This window comes from Crinia signifera, chromosome 4 (assembly GCF_055691185.1).
Source record: "Crinia signifera chromosome 4, ASM5569118v1, whole genome shotgun sequence".
In the NCBI taxonomy this organism is placed as follows: Eukaryota; Metazoa; Chordata; class Amphibia; order Anura; family Myobatrachidae; genus Crinia; species Crinia signifera.
The window spans coordinates 202,684,412-202,702,749 of NC_139220.1; the positions used below are offsets into that span (position 1 = coordinate 202,684,412).

The 18,338-nt window shown below is 39.9% G+C and overlaps 1 protein-coding gene across 1 annotated transcript in view; it reads left to right on the forward strand.

Annotated features, from left to right (window-relative positions):
- CDC123 (cell division cycle 123) overlaps nucleotides 1-18,338 on the forward strand; it is a 41,263-nt gene that overhangs the window by 7,311 nt on the left and 15,614 nt on the right. Inside the window, exons 3-8 of the mRNA XM_083183470.1 lie at nucleotides 269-329; nucleotides 3,957-3,989; nucleotides 4,106-4,201; nucleotides 6,038-6,144; nucleotides 14,109-14,157; nucleotides 17,932-18,007. Of these exons, the coding sequence (XP_083039596.1) occupies nucleotides 269-329; nucleotides 3,957-3,989; nucleotides 4,106-4,201; nucleotides 6,038-6,144; nucleotides 14,109-14,157; nucleotides 17,932-18,007 (422 nt within the window). The remainder of the gene's footprint in view (nucleotides 1-268; nucleotides 330-3,956; nucleotides 3,990-4,105; nucleotides 4,202-6,037; nucleotides 6,145-14,108; nucleotides 14,158-17,931; nucleotides 18,008-18,338) is intronic.

Sequence of the window (18,338 nt, forward strand, 5' to 3'; positions counted from 1 at the left end):
TCTAATATTTAGTTAATAGTTATCCCCATTATGTATGCATATTTTACACATTGTACACACAGCATGCATTGTAAGTTTTCTTATGAATGGACTGATAAAGTAATACGTCATACTTCAATTTTATGGTTTCATGTGTATGTTTAATTAGCTGCTTGCTTCTGTGACAATTCCTGCTCAGCAAGTTTGCTTGGGGACTTTGTTTGGTTCCCTTCATGCGTCAGTGCATTACAAGTTGTAACTCATAATTTTCTCTTATTTGCTTGTTCAGGGATGATTCTCCAGGATGTTCTCAAACAGACTTAAACATTAATGAGGAAGAAGAGGTGCAGGTATAGTAGTATTATTATTATATGTTACATACTGAATAAATGCAGTGTTTGTGATAGAAGCGGTATTTACTAAACCTAGTTTTGCCAAAGGGCACTCCCCTCGCCGCCACTCCTCCTAGTCCCCGCTGCAGCGTTCCCGGCGCCTGTACAATGATGACACATGCCGGGACTGGCGCATTCACAGTGCCGAACTCTGTACTGTGCATGGAGCCAGCTTTTATGGGCTGCTTTGGCAACAGCCCATAGAAGTGAAATCACAGTCCCGGCGCCTGTACAATACAGAGCAGTACAAACACCGGATTTTTGGGCTGCCACGCAGCAGCCCATAGAGGCATCCTGGAAGGAGAGCACACCTCCCAATGTGACTGACAGGTCAGACTTCCAATAGGAAGTCAGTGAAGCCAGTGCAGTCTCACAGGCTGCATCTGGCTTCACTACAGTGGGGGATTTTACCAGGGGGGCTGCAGCACATAGGTACAAACCGCCACTGAGTATATGCAAAACAAGTTTGATTTTGTACAGTGCATTCACAGCGCTTCCCTTTTCCCACATTTTATTATCTTACAGCCATAACAAAATGTGGAAAAAGTGCTGTGAATACTTTCCCCATGCACTGTATGTTTTGTTTTTGTTTTTTTATAGTCTTTTTAAATTCAGAGCTGTCAAGAATGATTGGCTTGAAATATATATATTTTTTGTAAATACGCCCTATTTATTTTTCTTATCTAAAAAGTAAAGTAACACATTCAGCTTTACAGCATACAGCTGCATAAGGATTTTCCGTTGGATTGTATAACAGGTCGAGTATCCCGTATCCGAATATCCGTTATCCAAATTATTCCGAAATACGGACTTTCCAGAAAGTGAAATTTTTTTTTTTTTTTGCTAAAAACTCACTGGGGACATTTGTAACAGCATCACTGGGGACATGATATGTAACTGGCACTATATATGTGCAAGACAATGATTGCTTGGCATTCAAATTCAGTGCTGAGATAGTACACAAATTTTGTTTCACGTTTTGAAACCTTGTTTTTTGAACAATTAAAATATATTTGTGTGTATTTTATGTGGTAATAAAATATATTTGTGTGTATATTATGTGTTTATACAGCATAAATGCAAGATACTTCAAAATACATCATTGAAATATTAAAATATTCCGAAATACGGAATAATCCGTTATCCAAAATTCTCCTGGTCCCGAGCATTTTGGATACGGGATACTCAACCTGTACTAGAATTTCTTTCATTTTAATTTAGTTGTTTTCCTGAGTTGTTTGCATTCATATTGAAAATAAAAATGATACCCTTTTGATGGAAACAAGACCATTAAGGGGGGTATTCAATCTTGGCCTATTTTCGCTCTGCTCGACAGAGACTCGATATGCGGGATTCAATGTTACGCCTGTCAAGTGTCGACAAGTGGACGTATTGGCAAAAATGGTGGTGAATTCTACAATCCACGGCCGTTTACAACAGAACAGATCCGACTTGTTTTAAAGTTGGATCTGTTTTGTCAAAATCCACCTTCAACGCTGTCGGAAATGGCAGCATTGATTAGGCAGTGGGTGCTATTTCCCCTGTCAGAAATAGTGCCCGACATAGAATACCCCCTAAGGCTTCTTTGTAGGTTGTATAAATCTCTTTTTTTTTGTAGATGGGTACACAGAAAATCACTAGCTAAATAATCCATAGACCAGATTGAATATACTGAAGAAGTCTGAGTATACGAGTCCAGTCATCATGTAATGATCAGAGTGTGAACTTCTGCCCTGAAGCCTGGCAGTATATTGTGACCTAAATAATATATTTAGTCCATTTAAACACAATGGGGGAAATTTACTAAGATGGGAATTTTATTTCACATGGGATGTTGCTAAGGGCAACCAATCAGAATCTACTTATTTATTTAGTGCCTTCTAGAACAGGGGTAGCCAACTCCAGTCCTCGAGAGCTACCAACAGTTAACTTTTTTACAGGTCTCCTCACAGAATCACAAGTGAAGTAATTAATTATCTCCAGCTGCGGATCATTTATAATGTGTCAGTCAGTAATGAGTGCACCTGTGCAGCAGCTAGGTGATCTAGAAAATGTGAACTGTTGGTAGCTCTCGGACTGGAGTTGGATACCACTGTTCTAGAAGATAATAGATAGTATCTGATTGGTTGCCCATAGCCATGTGAAATAGAACCCCCATCTTAGTAAATTTCCACAAATGTGTCTAAAGCTGGGCACACACTGGAACGCCACAAAGTCCTTCTGATATCCCAGTCACCAAGTTGGTGCCATAAGCAGAATCTTGGGATACTCAGTTACAATAAATATTGAAAAATAACTTGGATTCCAGCAGTTTTAGAGACTGAATATTGCTATCAATTTATTTTAAGATAGTTATTTTTCAGAGACTCTTGATATTTAATTTATATACCTTTTTTTTTTTTTATCTGTAATCAAATTATATTGATTTAACTGATTGGTGGTTACCACAGTGATTTCTAGTTTTACTGTTTAATAAATATATATTATTGACTAAATTGATGTATCTGATGTGACCTTTTTGTAATTAGCACAGTGTTTCCATTCCATGTACTAATATTTCTTAGTTGACCTTGTGACCCACTTGAATGTGTGAAACAAGGCCAAAAAATAGGGCGTGTATACACTGACCTGACAGAAACCAGCAGCTGTTTATAACCTTTAAATACAATTGTGGATTTTTAATAAAAATACCAATAATTCCTTTTAAATTAGCGCCAAATAATTAATTAAGTTGGTGCATTAAGCCTAAAGTGTATGGCATGCACCTACCACTCATTATTACTCTTATTATAAAAACAAACAAAAACCTTTTACACACTCTGAGCACCCTGCACTCCTCCTTGTAAAGAAATACACAAATAATTTCACTGCTCTTCCATAAAGTTTAATACAGGTAACACAATTCAGACAGTTTCTCATCAGTGTAACGTCTCAAATAACTTGAGTACAGTCCTGTGAAGGAGAAGGTGCTGATTTCTAAAATAGAAAATAACCCTAGTGTGACATTGGGCCTTATTCTGGTTCACTTTTTCTGACAAAATCCTTCTTAGATGGACAAAACCACGTGCACTGCAGGTGGGGCAGATGTTACTTGTGCAGATAGAATTAGATTTGGGTGGGGTTTCACTTCAAAGTGAGATCTATATTGCAGTGTAAAAATAATGCAGCCAGTATTTACCGTGCACAGAAACAAAATAACTCTCCCAAATCTAAATCTCTCTGCACATTTTACATCTGCCCACCTGCAGTGCACATCGTTTTGTCCTTCTAAGAAAGAGTGAACTAGAATAAGGCCTATTATCCCAAGTGTGTGTTTGTGCATTTGCACTTGTGCATTAGGGAATTTAGGTCAGCTCAATAGTGTATGGACTGAATGATTTAATATTCTCTGTATGTCAATGTCTAAATTGTTGGTACTACATAAATTATAATGTTAAATATATGAAGTAAACCACCACCAAGGTATATCTCTTCACCTTTGCCAGTTTTAATATTGTGTTGAACCTAAAGGGTTGATTAGATCATATCTTGCAGAGCTAGTTTAGTTGTCTACAGAGGTAACAAAATCTCATTTGTTTCCTTCAGTGGTCAGATGATGAAAGCACAGCCACACTTACGGTAAGAGCCTTTTGTCTTAACAAAAATCGTGTGTGTATAAAATGTTAGTTTTGGTTTAGAGCGGTATTGTTTATGCAATATAATTATATCTTTGTTTGGAATGACTTTTCTTACAGGCTCCAGAATTTCCTGAGTTTTCCATAAAAGTTCAAGCAGCTATTAATTCCCTTGGTGGCAGTGTGTTTCCTAAACTGAACTGGAGTTCTCCCAGGGTAATTGTATTTGATTCTATTGTATTCCCCCTTATGACCATTAGTATACCAAGGATCCATAGCACTGTACTAGCTGATAACAGGAGGTAGAAACAGACTAATATACAATATATCAATTCACATAGTGAGTATTTGTACAATTATGTAGAGCAGACCAATTTGAGAGGGTGCTGCTGATGCAATCTATAGGGGGATATTCAACAAATTTTTTCAGCTATCTGGAAAAACTCACCCATGCTTTTTTCACTTTTTTGGGGGTGGGGGTTTGAAAATGCGTGGATAGGCTGCGAATTAGCCCAATTCACATGGTTTTTGACCGTGCCGGATTTTTCAATCCATTAAAAGATCATCACAAACATTTAATAGAGCGAGTCATATGCTCCCTAAAAACAGTTGAAAAAGGTATATTTTTTGCCTGGCGAAAAATCCGGCAGTAAATGAATGCTTCCCTAAAGCTGTGTACACACGGGGGCAATATATTGCTCAGTGTCTCCTTTTCATCAGCGACTGGAGATGGTCGCTGATGAAAGGGAATCTATGCCGGGGAGCTGCAAAGGGAATGAGCTGGTCGCAGGAGCAAGCTCCTTCGACCATCGATCATAAGGGGGCTAAAAACGGGAGCATGCACCCAGCAATTTATCGCCGGTGCACACTCCAATCGCTGACAATATGGTCGCTCAGCGACCATATTGCCAGCGATTATAGCCCGTGTGTACGCACCTATAGGTGGACAAAATACCGTACACACAACAAATGACAATCATTTGCTGAGGCTCGACAGCTAATAGGCTGTTGGGCTGAAGAGGTGAATCCTACAAGTGTATTTTATGAAATTATACATAGCTGCTGATAGGGTGCCATGATGCACTTCTCCACTTTTATCAATGCTTCGTCTACCCCATAGTGATATTCTATTAGGACTGATGCAGTGACAACTTATTGTGCTATTTGTGTGAGATTGTCTCTTTGTTTTCCCCCCATTAGTAGCTCTGTAGCCTGCATAACAAGTGTTGGCCAGTCACATCCCTTGTGACAAGTCCTACTATAGAACCATGTGTACTGCTGATGATTAAGCTCAGATATTCTTATATTTAGCCACCTTTCTGCTTTGCATACTTTCTTGCCATTCAAAATATCTGGTAACATGCATACCTATCAATAAAGTAAATGATGTTGGTTTTCTCATTTGGAAGTCCCTACAGCAGAGGTTCCCAAATGGTCCAGGTTTTAGGTACCTGTATGGTGCCTTGAGGATTACATTTAGGAACCTCTGTACTGCATTGTCTGTTTTATACATGGCAATGGTTTCTCAATTCCTATTATTTTATTCTTCCACCAGTTCTGTCTTAACAGCGTTGTCGGTTCTGGGTTGTAGATGTATGAAGCAGTGATAAGGGAGGAGAAGTGAGCCAGAGGAGAAGTGGCTCATGGCAACCAATCAGCACTGAAGTAATATTTGTAATTTGCAAAAATAATATAGAGCAGCTGATTTGCTTCCCCTCCCTTATCACTGCTTCATACATCTAGCCCTGGGTTTCCAACAATGCTTTTATACAGTGAATGGCTCCACCAATCAGCATGCTGACAGCCAGTCACTGTCTGGCTGGAGGGTGGTGGAGATTGTGATTGTGTGAACACCACCCTGCGGGTGCCTGGGCTGCTGCCTAGTGTGCGTAAACATTAAGAAGGTCCCTGTCATCCACCCTCAATTATTTTATATTATATTACTTTAAAAACCTATTGTTTTTTTTTGTTTTTTTACGACAAACTTGTGAAATGGATGCAATTTAAATGCCTTCATGCTTGTATAATAATTTATTTTTATGCTCTGCCTAGGATGCCTATTGGATTGCATTGAATAGCACATTGAAATGTAACAGCCTCAGTGACATCTTTCTACTCTTTAAGAGCTCTGACTTTGTGACGCATGACTTCACACAGCCGTAAGTAACCTGGACTTTAATTGAACATTTTCTGCTCGGTGAATTTCATGGTCTCTTGCTAATAACTTCACCCACTCACAATTGTTTGTGTGGCACAATTTTACACTCCCAGCTGATTTATGTTGTACAGCTGATGTGCATTGCAGAATCAACCAGGTTTTCAGCTTTGCGGTAACATGTACCTGCTGCAGTCTTTTAGTAGATGTGCTAAGTGGGAGTGCTACCACTGTTTGCAGGAATGAATGGAAACAGCAGCCCCTACGCTTCTCCAGCAGATGGGTTCTTTCTGCTACATAGTCTCCTTCTCTTCAGATCACCAGCTAGGCCACTGTTATTCACTTATGTGCCTAATGGAAGAGTTTATCTCATAGGCAGGCAAGGAGTAGCCAGTACATGAAACTGCTGCTTCTGCACAAAGCATCTAACTTACCAATGCTGTTGTTTATGATTTGTTGTCCACCAATAAAATCAGTGTTCATGTTTTCAGCTTCATGGGGCCAGATGCACTAAGCTTCAAAAGTGGTAAAATGGAGAGTGATAAACAACCAACCAATCAGCTCCTGCTTGCCATGTCACAGACTGTGTTTGAAAAATGTCAGGCAGGAGCTGATTGGTTGGTTGTTTATCACTCTCCATTTTATCACTTTTGAAGCTTGATACACCTGGCCCATAGTCTTTTGTCAGCTTTTCTTTTTGCAGATTTTTTAGTGTCAAGCAAACGGAATTCTTGACTATTAGCATAATAGTAAATAACATTTGCTGAGCAAGAGGCTTCAGCTATTGCACTATTGATTGTGCTGTAGACTAAAATATATATATCATGTTATCAGATTATGGCACAGAACGCTGACACAGCATGAGCATGCTGGTAAATTAATGGGTACGGTAAGTGACTGAGGAAGCTTAGCTTATCAATATTTATGAGGTATGACTTTGTATCATTGTCATCTGAACTTGTCTGTTTACAATTGGAGAGCTAAAAGATAAAATGAGGGAGTTGTTGGCTACCTCTTTCCTAGATCTTTATCAATTATACAAAACCAATTATTTAAAAATACATTTAAGTTTAAGCCTCCATGGACAAAATGCGTAGAAGATAAATATGACCAAATTCAAGAACCTTGGCTTAAATATAATGTGACTGCTGTTTGTACTCCTTAGTTGACATCCGTGTATGTATCCATTAGTGCAGAGGTTCCCAAACTTTTTCAAATCACGGCACCCAGGAGTATCAGAATTTTTTTTCATGGCACCCCTATACCAAGAGTTTCCCATTGAGAAAGTCAGAAAAAAATATTAAGTTAAGTAAATTGTGTTTATATCTCATCCTGAGGGTCAATTATGTGGTAATGGACAGGATTCACTTCTGTTTGTCCACAATTTGACTATTACATTGGCCATAAATAACTTGAATTGGTCCACCAATTCAAGGCTGCAAGTCCCCCAGGGTGCCACGGCACACAGTTTGGGAACCACTGCATTAGTAGTAAAAGGGGGACATGCCTCTATTTCAAACTTCTTCCTTTTTTTTTTTTTTTTTTTCACTTGCCCCCTTCCTGTTAATACTGTGGAAAGTGGTTCAATCCCTATGTACTATATTCAGTAGTACAGGCAGTTCAAGGGAAAATCATTAATGATATTGTTCATGGAGGATGTCGCATAGTGTATAGGTGCACACTTATCTAATATTTAAATCTGTTGGAATGGAGTGTGTACCGGATCGGCAACACAAGTCTGGTGGTGTGCACCTAGTTTATATGCCAAGGATTTAACGAAAAAATGAACAGTGTCTCCCAATTAGTCATAAAGCTATCTTTTTTGTCTTGAACACATTTAGGAGCTTGGAAGCTTATGCAACGCAGATCTAGGCCCTTATTCAGATCTGATCACAGTACAAAATTTGTTCTCAAAATGGTCAAAACCATGTGCACTGCAGGTGGGGCAGATGTAACATGTGCAGAGACATTTACATTTGGGTGGGGTGTGTTGAAATTGAAATCCAAATTGCAGTGTAAAAATAATGCACCCAGTATTTACCCTGCACAGAAACAAAATAACTCACACCATTCTAACTCTCTATATATGTTACATCTGCCCCACCTGCAGTGCACATGGTTTTGCCCATTTTGAGAACAAATTTGTACTGCGCTCAGATCTGAATAAGGACTATAATGTAATCATAAAGGGGTTTCATTGAGAAAATGTGGTAATGATAGAGCGGTGCAGGGATGTTTTTATTTTTTAAACGTGTATTGTGAATATCAGAAAACAATGTTACAGTAAGAAAAAAAATTGATTTGCTCGCACTCCTGTGGAGGTGTGAGCACTCTTCAGCGAATTCGGCTCGCCGTAAAGTGTGCCCGTGTCATGATTCGCACTCGGAGAATCATCCGCATCCTTTGGGGTTAATAGGATTAACCCCTTGGAATGAAATCTGCTCACTCCTTTTTCAGTGTCCAGCAATGCATATCTTCTACCAAAATAAAGAATCCCTAATAATTTTAACAATTCTATTGTGTGTAGATACCCAAAATTGAAGAATCAATTTCCTAGCCAAAGTGTAAGTAAGGGTAAAATGTGAGTAGATATTCATTCTGAGAAGTCATCAAGCAAAAAAGCTGGCCACAAAAATGCTAAACGGATGGCCGCTATAGATTGTATGAAGTTATAAACTTTACACCAAAATCATTTTATTTTGGAGCATTGCCAGACATTAGATGCAGGGATTTTAGTAGATTACAATTAGGGATGCCAATCCCGGGGCATTTTTTTCAATCCTGGGATTGAAAAATACTCAATCCCGGGATTGGCATCCCTATTTAATAAAAATGCCCTGGCCGTCCGCATATTTTCATACCTGGGCGGGTGCAGCCGGGATCCGGGAGTTGTGGCAGGACTTATGAGGCTGTGGGGAACCAGCTGAGCTGTGCGACCAAAGTAAAAGTAAATGGCCTGCGCAACGTGACTATGACATTGTGTCATGCTACGCAGAGCCGTTCCGGCGTTGGAAGAAGCCGGGCAACATCTGAGTAGGAGCTCAGGCGCTGCCCGACATAAATGCGTGTCCGGGAGCGGCATGCACCGTCTAATCCCGGGATTGGGATTCAAATCCCGGCGATTTTGGGGCCGGATCCCGACGATCCCGATCCCGAAATTAGCCACCCAAATTACAATTGTTTTAATAATATGTCCAATTTCCCAAGGAGCAGAAAACTTTTATTGAAAGTATGGAAATGTAGCAGAAGTTGGCATCCAAAGGATATGTTCTCTAATAGCGAGTTTAACTTCAAACACTTAAACACCTGTTGGGAGGTTACCATAGAAAATAATGGTTTAGAAAACCTGATCATTAAAACAAGTGAGGGATGAGAGACTCCTCTCTGCCCTGGTCTTCCTACCGAATATTGTAGTAGCGTCTATGGATTCTGCTGCATATCTTGGCTTTTAGTGGCCCTCAATAGCCAGGCCCTTTATCTATACTGTACATACACTAATGGAAATATCTACATTTACATTAGAATCAATATTCCAGCTAAGAGTTTAATGTCCTTTACTTAGTATACATCTCTGCCGCCTAATTTCTTTAGAGTCCTGTCCCCTGCTGCAACCCTCTTTACTTAGGGCCCTACATACGCAGAGATGTGTGCCAGAGATACATAACGGGAGATTCAGCACAAGAGATTTCACTCTTGTGGCTCATTTCAGACAATGAGCCACATACAGAGAGATTTGTGTCAGAGATTCAAATTGGGAGATTCAGCACAGGAGATTTCAAATCTGTCACGACTGTCACGCCGCACATGCCATCAAACTGCACTGTGTATATGTATGTATATATATATATATATATATATATATATATATATATATATATATATATATATATATATATATATATACACATATATACATAGTGGAGATAGTTCATACATACATTGGTGGAGATAGATACCATACATTGGTGGAGATAGTCCCCCACCCCATATATATATACTTACCTACTCTGGAGTCCAGCATCGCGGCTCTGTCCCGCAGCGTCATCAGGAGGGCTGTCTCCGGCGGTGTGACGTCATCGGCTCGGCGGTGGTCTCCGGCGGTGCCTGATGTCGTCGGGATCAGCGGCGGTGGTGTCCGGACTCTCAGGTGCAGCGGCGGCGTTCAGCGGGGCTTCAGTCGCTCAGAACAGCCCTGCTCATCTGCCCGCAGCCACACATGCGGGAGATGAGCAGGAGCTTTCTGAGCTACTGCTCTGAATTGTACAGCCCGTCCGTTCTGAATCTTGGACAGATTCAGAACGGCGGGTGCGCGCATGTAAATCGCTGTGTGGGCTATATACACAGCGATTTACATGCATTTTCAGGCATTTTCTGAGCAATTTAGTAAAATCGCTCAGAAAATGCCTGAAAATTGTGCTGTGTGTGGGGGCCTTTACCATGTACTTGTCCCAAATTGCCTTGTACTGTAATTCATTGTTTGTTTTTTGCTCATTTATCTATTGGTAGGCCCCGCGGAAACCTTGTGGCTTCATATAAATTGATGATGATGATGATGATGATGATGATAATAATTTGTTGTGTAAATAAATATAACCTGCCCCATGTTCCGCATAGTTGAACATATAAAAAAAAAACTTAAAACACATTATCATGCATAAAAACAGCATGGACTTTGCAGCAAGGTTGTTTAAAACATGGTCCATAATTAATTTCAATTACTGAACATAAGTAAACTTCTATCTGTATTCATAATGACTAAATTTGGTGATATTAGAACTCACAATAAATGTAGATTTAGAAGGTGGATTACATCCTAGGCTAGAAAGACCTGCGTTTTCTCTGTGCTTGCTTATCAGCACAGGAACAGACCAGTAATGCAAGAAGGATTTAATCTGGTGTAATTACTGACTGCCTAATGACATAATGTACTACATCCATATAATTAGACCATGAACTCTGCAATCACTTCTGACTTTAAAGAACACTTTATCGACCTGTGAGCAGTTTATTTTTTCCCCCCTAAATGACATATTGTTAGTGGTGCAACCGCAAAACCTGCTTGCATTTGAAATTATTATTTTAATATGGCTATTCCAGCAGAGATTCATGCGCATGTACTTGTACAATTGTTTAATTCCTGGTGGCTGAGTAGTGTGATAATCAGAACGTAAAATAACACAGAACGTAGTATGCCAGATCATAAAAAACTGTTTTGTAAAGTTTAATAAAATAAAGGGTACTCTTTACTTAGAACGGCGCCCACGATTTTGATCGTGGGCATCGTTAGTAAAAAATCTCGGGCATTGAATGCACTAAAAAATCGGGTGCGATGCGACCGACGGGATGCCCGTGATTTCCCATAGGGAACAATGTTAAATGTCTCAATTGACCCAATTTTCCTGTTCAATGCCTCAATTGACCCGATTTTTCCATAGGAAACAATGTTAAATGGGCCACAGAGGCCAAATAGGCACCCTGAAGTGTATAATGGCCACCCGAATTGTTAACGCCACCCCACGATCAACGTCAACCCGAAGCGTGGCGAGCGGCGGCGGTACGCGTCCTACGACCTTTTCATACCCCCACTATCCACGTCGGCGTGGAGTTGAGAATAGAAAGTGTGGCGAGCGCACCGAGCCCGAAGCGTGGCGAGCGTACGCGGACAGCTGTGAAGCCCGCGAGGGGACGCGGATACCTGTGAAGGTATCCGCGTCCCCTCGCGGGGCTCGCCACGCTTCGGGCTCGGTGGCTCGCTGCGCTCGCCACACTTTCTATTCTCAACTCCACGCCGACGTGGATAGTGGGGGTATGAAAAGGTCGTAGAACGCGTACCGCCGCCCCTCGTGGGCTCGCTGCGCTCGCCACGCTTCGGGTTGACGTTGATCGTGGGGTGGCGTTAACAATTCGGTTGGCCATTATTCACTTCAGGGTGCCTATTTGGCCTCTGTGGCCCATTTAACATTGTTTCCTATGGAAAAATTGGGTCAATTGAGGCATTGAACAGGAAAATCGGGTCAATTGAGACATTTAACATTGTTCCCTATGGGAAATCTCGGGCATCTCGTCGGTCGCATCGCACCCGATTTTTTAGTGCATTCAATGCCCGAGATGGCCATGATGGGCGCCCTTCTAAGTAAAGAGTACCAAATAAAGTCCAAAATACTTTAGTAGTCAGGAAACAGTTTTGTTTTAAAAAAAAAAAAAATTGTTGTAAAATCATGAAACAGTGACAACAAATGTTTATTACGCCAAGTATTATTTATATAACTATGATTCATTGGAATTTATCTTTTTTTTTATACCAGTGATTTATTATCCTTTGAATCCTAGGTCATAGGTTAACCTTCTGCATTTACAGAGACATACTTTTTTTTTTTTTTTTTATATTTGCTGTACCCGGTTGCTTTGGTTGGTTAGGAAGTGGGAGGTGATTTATAGCTGAATGTGAGTGAAGAGATGTGCCATACATCAAACCTGTCTTTTACATGCACATTTTGTGATCTGCACGCTGATAGCTAATCTTGCATTGTTTTTGGTTTTTTTGGCCTTTAATTCAAAAGCTCTTAACATAACCTTCTAGCGTTGTCTGTAAATACCTTGTTGATTTTTGGGGGCTTTGTAAAATAAGGTACTTACGCACAACAATTCTATGAATGTTAATAAAACAATCTGTTATTATTCACTTCTTGCTGAATGATGTGTATAGACAAAGGGCAATGTATTTTTATAGAATTATGTTTAACACACACAATCCCAATACGCAAAAACATACATAATCATTTCAAGTACTGATTACAATTATGACATTTGAATTTTAAACCATTTCTTAGGTCACCTGTTAGATTGGTCTTGTACCACTACATGGTGTATACTCTCATTCTATATGAGCACATTACAGTAAGCATAAGGAGAATGCGCAGCGTAGGATGTCTTTAAACACACATTAAAATGTAAAAATCTCATCGCAAACTATTAATGATTTCCTTAATGGAGGCTTCAAAAAACTAGTTTAAACATTTGTTTGTCACCTTTTATTTACACCTTTGTTCTTAAAGTTAAGCGTATGATCCTTTTTTTTTGTGACCATTCCTATTTGACTGACTATTATTTTGAGAAGAGAACCTAAACTCTATGTGGTTTATTTACAGTACTGTCTGTAATGTTAGTGAGTGACCTACTGTAAATTAGACACCTTAATCAGCCACCTTGTAATTGTTTGAATTACACTGATTTATTTGGTGTGCGATAAATTCTCAACTGTCATTTTTCAAATGCAGCTTGTATCACGGCAGTTAGGAATGATTGGCTAGTACTTAATTACTCTATTTTATCACTTTTTATGGCTTAGTACATCTCTCCCTAAATGAGGGTCCATTTTCTTTTCTAATTCCATTTACATGTTAGTCATATGGCTCATAGGGCTGCCGAGTAAATTTCATTTCTCAGAAAGTCGAGCCCCTTTTGCAAAGGCTCTTCTGTTTATTGCACCTCTGGTATACAGCTCCAGAATCTCCTACTGTTTTTCTTGTCTAAACAGTAGGGTATACTGTACATATGTTGTCCGGAAGGAACATTTGAGAATGCTGAAACAGGTGTTTGCAGATGGCGTTCTGTTCCATGCTGTAAGAATCTGGTGGTTGGGACATTGACTTAAAGGGTTGCCATGTAAATTGTATTCCTCATATGGAAAGGATTATTTGCATGTTGTATAGCTTTGAGGCGCTTTCTGTGTTACACTACAGAATTGACCTAATACATAGGGGAAAATGTGTATAGGACAAAAGCTAGGGATATTTCCTATTGGCCATTATTACATGAAACATTCTAGTAATAGCTGCTCAGCACACATGACTGGTGGCAAAAACCGCTAAGTACCGTACTGTATGTGTTGTCATTTGGATTGCAGTGTTTTCTCTTTGGTGACATTAGAACTCTCTTACTTACGAGAACCTTTTTATTTTTCTTCAGGTTTATTCACTGTACAGATGATTCTCCAGATCCCAGTGTAAATTATGAGGTAAATTATACCTTTTCCGTGTATATTTTATTACTATAATACTTGTTAAAGCTATGTTTTCTTTCACAGCCTGTAAAATTGGTGATAGACAAAACCATGCAATTGCTGATAAAAAAAGTTTTCATCTCAGAATGTACAGATCATATGCAGATCGTGCGCCCATCATAGGATCGTCTTACAATCTGCTCACGATCATGATCATTCTGGTGTGTACCCTACATAAGGAATCAACCTCCGTAGTAAAAGTAGATGGACTTGCTAGCAGTGAGTTCAAATACATCAGGCTCACCTAATTCTAACACATGTCTGGGTATCAACCCATTTTGTGAATGCAATCAGCCTACTATTCCAATTCGGGTGTATTGGTCACATGACAGCAAGATTCCCAAACCATCTGTATAGTTATTTAATCTGTTGCTAGGCACCCAGGCTCAATGGCCCATAATAGAGTACATCACTATCATTTTAAGAGGCTCAAAAATGTGCCCCTAGAGGAAGCAAATAGTACAAAAGATGAGGAGCCAACGGCAATCCCTAGGTAGGAGACCCATGTCAATAGTGAAAGAGCCGCAATATGCAAAATATAATGGTTGGAGAACAGCCTACTAAACTTCAAAATGTAGAAGGTGAGCTATAATTGTTCAAGAGGGGGGTCCCTGGAGAAGGCAGCTGGGGGGGGGGGGGGTGCTGTATAGATGGTGTGCATTCTCCATTGCAAACTGGGGAGTAAAGGCCTTTCTACCAAATATGGTCAGAAGCCAGTCTGCAGGGAATTTCTTCAGAGGATTGCCCTCCACCCACTTTTGGTGACCAACAATACTTACTCTTTCTACTAAGTCTACTCTCCAAATTGTTATTTAACTGTGGCCATCTGTGAGTGCAAGTTGGCTGACTGGTCTATCATAGAAGTACTGCCTTCAGATTCTGAAATGCAATGCTCTGCATCCCCAACCCGTTCTAAAGTCCAAAAGATCATACCAGAATTAGGTACATATCATCCTGCAGCTTTAAATCTGGTCAGTGACTCGGAGTGGTTGTTCCTTAAAGTGAAGATGCGTTGAGGCAAAGATTGACTACCTGGCAGGGTGTCTTTTTGCTCTGCTTGAGAAGAACAAGCATGCTTCTGTAGCCTGGCTCCTTTTTTTTTTTTTTTTTATATATATCAAACTCAATTGAACTAGCTTCATTTCCAAATTCTGTTGAAACAATCCTAAATCCTGATACTTATCAGTCACACATCCAACCGTGCCATGGACATAGGGCCTTATTCTGGTTCACCTTTTAGAGGCAAATTCCTTCTTAAATGGACAAAACCATGTGCACTTATATAACTTGTGCAGATAGAATTAGATTTGTGTGGGATTTTACTTCAAAGTGAGATCTATATTGCAGCGTAGAAATACAGCAGTCAGTATTTTCCCTTCACAGAAACAAAATAACTCACCCAAATCTAATTCTCTCTGCACATGTTGCATCTGCCCCCCCCCCCCCCCCCCCCCCCCCCCCCACTGCAGTGCACATGGTTTTGTCCATTTGAGAAGGAATTTGCCTCTGAGAATAAGGCCCATATTCTGAACAACACACTGAGGCTGTGACATCAAGTTAAGGTGCCCATACACGGTGCAATTATTGTATGTGTTTTAAACTAAATTGCAGCGCATGCGATTTGCGTGCAATGCGATCCGAAGCTAGTTCAAAAAGTATGTGCAGCACATACTTTTTGAGCTGTGCGATGGGTTGTGTACATGGCATCGCACACAAAAAACGCACTTTGTATGGGTACCTTTAGTACTGTAGATGCTTGTTACTGTACATGCTATTATGCACGTTTCATGTTAACCAGTTTATAAATGTTTGTTTTGCATTATTACTATCTTTTTAATATGCAGTTATCTTTGATATTATCAAAATTCTTTTAGGCTGTAAATTATTATCCAATAAATGTAATGAAAAAAATTTGCAAACAGAGATATGGCATATATCACAGAACTGTTAGTACTGCATAAGCACATTAGTAAACTGTATGTTATACCGGGAATCCCATTTTATATGTGTATTTGAAAAAAAATGGTTTCAGAGAGGAGCACAATCCTACAGTATGCAAGAACTGGAGGAACTGCATATAGTAATACCATAATAAATATTCAAAGTAAAGAAGACCATGGCACTCCAAGGATAATGCTGAAACATAGAGAAAAAAAAGATTCTTCATTTCGGTTGCTTTTTCCTGAGTAATTGATATAAATGTATCTTGTCATTAGCATTGATTGTATTTGAGATCTGATCACAGTAGTTTCAATAATTACTTCAGTGATCGATGTTTAAAAATAAAAGTGGCTTCTGGGAAGTTTTAGTGATCTGATACAGTGCATGCATTAGAAATATACATATACTTCCCGCAGCCAAGCAATCACTGCTAGTGGGTAAAGACTCCACTTTAATTTATAGCCTCACACACTGTGACTCTGAAATCGTATGACAAGTACAGCATGAGTCTAAATGACAATTACATTGAGTGGATCTAGATTTACCGGGTTTAGTGCTGCTTACTAAAGCTTTTTTTTTTTTTTTTTTTTTTTTTTTTTAAGAAGAATTGGAGTTATTTGGTCTGAAAAGGGTTAAACAATGATTTCTCTTCCATTCTGATCTTAATTTGTAATTCCAATTTGTTTTTGGTTTTTCTGAAATTTGGCCTGTCACCCAAACTAAGCAGGGTCGAACCTATAGTAAGCAAAATTATTAAGGGTCATAAAAACTACTTCACGCAGCCTCCCTCTTTGGGATACCATTTTTCTATTATGTCTGAGACCAGATTTTACAGTAGGCGGCCCATCTCTCAGCCGATTCGCGCCCTCAGCTACTGAGGGCGCCAGGGACACAGAGAGCTGCTAAGCAACCCGGAGATCCACTGCTTCGCCGCCAGAGAGCCTGGCTAGTCCTCCCTGTATCTCTCCTCCAAGGCCACAGTGTATGCTCCAGTCAGCCATAGCTGTTTAAGGAGCTGAGTGCCATTTCTTTCTTTGCATTGTGTGCCTTTGTTTGCTTGCTGTGTATTGTGCACTGTATTAACACCATAATTGCCTGTAAGCAATATATTGTGTTAGCTGTAACTAATATCGGGATACGGTCATTAGGTCTACAACAACTAGGTGGACCAGCGTTGGGTCGACATGACATTAGGTTGACACAAGCATTCGGTCAACATGGGCTAGGTTGACAGTCAAAAGGTCAGCATGGGGTTTTTCACTGCTTTTTGAGCCGACATGTGCCGACAGACGGTATTTCATGCCCTACCATCCACTAGGGCGTGGTGGGAGAATAAAATAGTGTGCCGAGCGTAGCAAGGCACCATGCCTGAAGCCTAGCAAGCGATGCAGTGCACTTCAAACTGTGTCCATGTCAACTGTGTCGACATTCGGGTCAAAATACAGTGAAAAACCCCATGTCAACCTTTTGACTGTCGACCTAGGCCATGTCGACCTAATTGTGTCGACCTAATGTCATGTCGACCGTGACCCATGTCGACCTTGCTGCATGTCTTCCTAGTGGTGTCGACCCAATGCTTGTTGACCTAGTTGTTGTAGACCAAACGATCCACTCCCCCTAATAGCTGCCTGGCTATTGCACTGTTTAAGTGTATTCGGTGCCTGGTTATGTCTTATGTATAGGATACATTCCAGCTGGGGTAAGGTCCAAAGTAAAGTCCCACAAGGTTCAATATTGGGACCCACCTTGTTTAATATATTCATAATGTGGATATTTTTATTTACTTAGCTTGTTCTTAGAAAATGGTGTGAACTGATCCCAGGCGCAGAGTTCAGATGCTTTGTTAAAGAGAACAAACTTATAGGTAAGGCTTGCCTAAAAATGTACAAATATTGTATGAAAAAGAAAAATGTTAGTTTGGGCCCGATGTACTAAACTTTAAAAAGTGATGTAGCGGAGAGTGACAGACTACCAGCCAATCAGCTCCTAACTGTTATTTTTCAACTGCCTGTAACATATCCTTTAAGAGCTGATTGGCTGGTAGTTTGTCATTCTCCACTTTTTAATTTTTTGAAGACGTACATCCATCAATTTCAAATATTTTTTTTTTTTTGTAGTACACATTAGAGGGTGTTTTTAGATGTGGTATCCCTATTTGCATTATGCCCCTTGTTTCAACTGTTGGCTAAAATTCA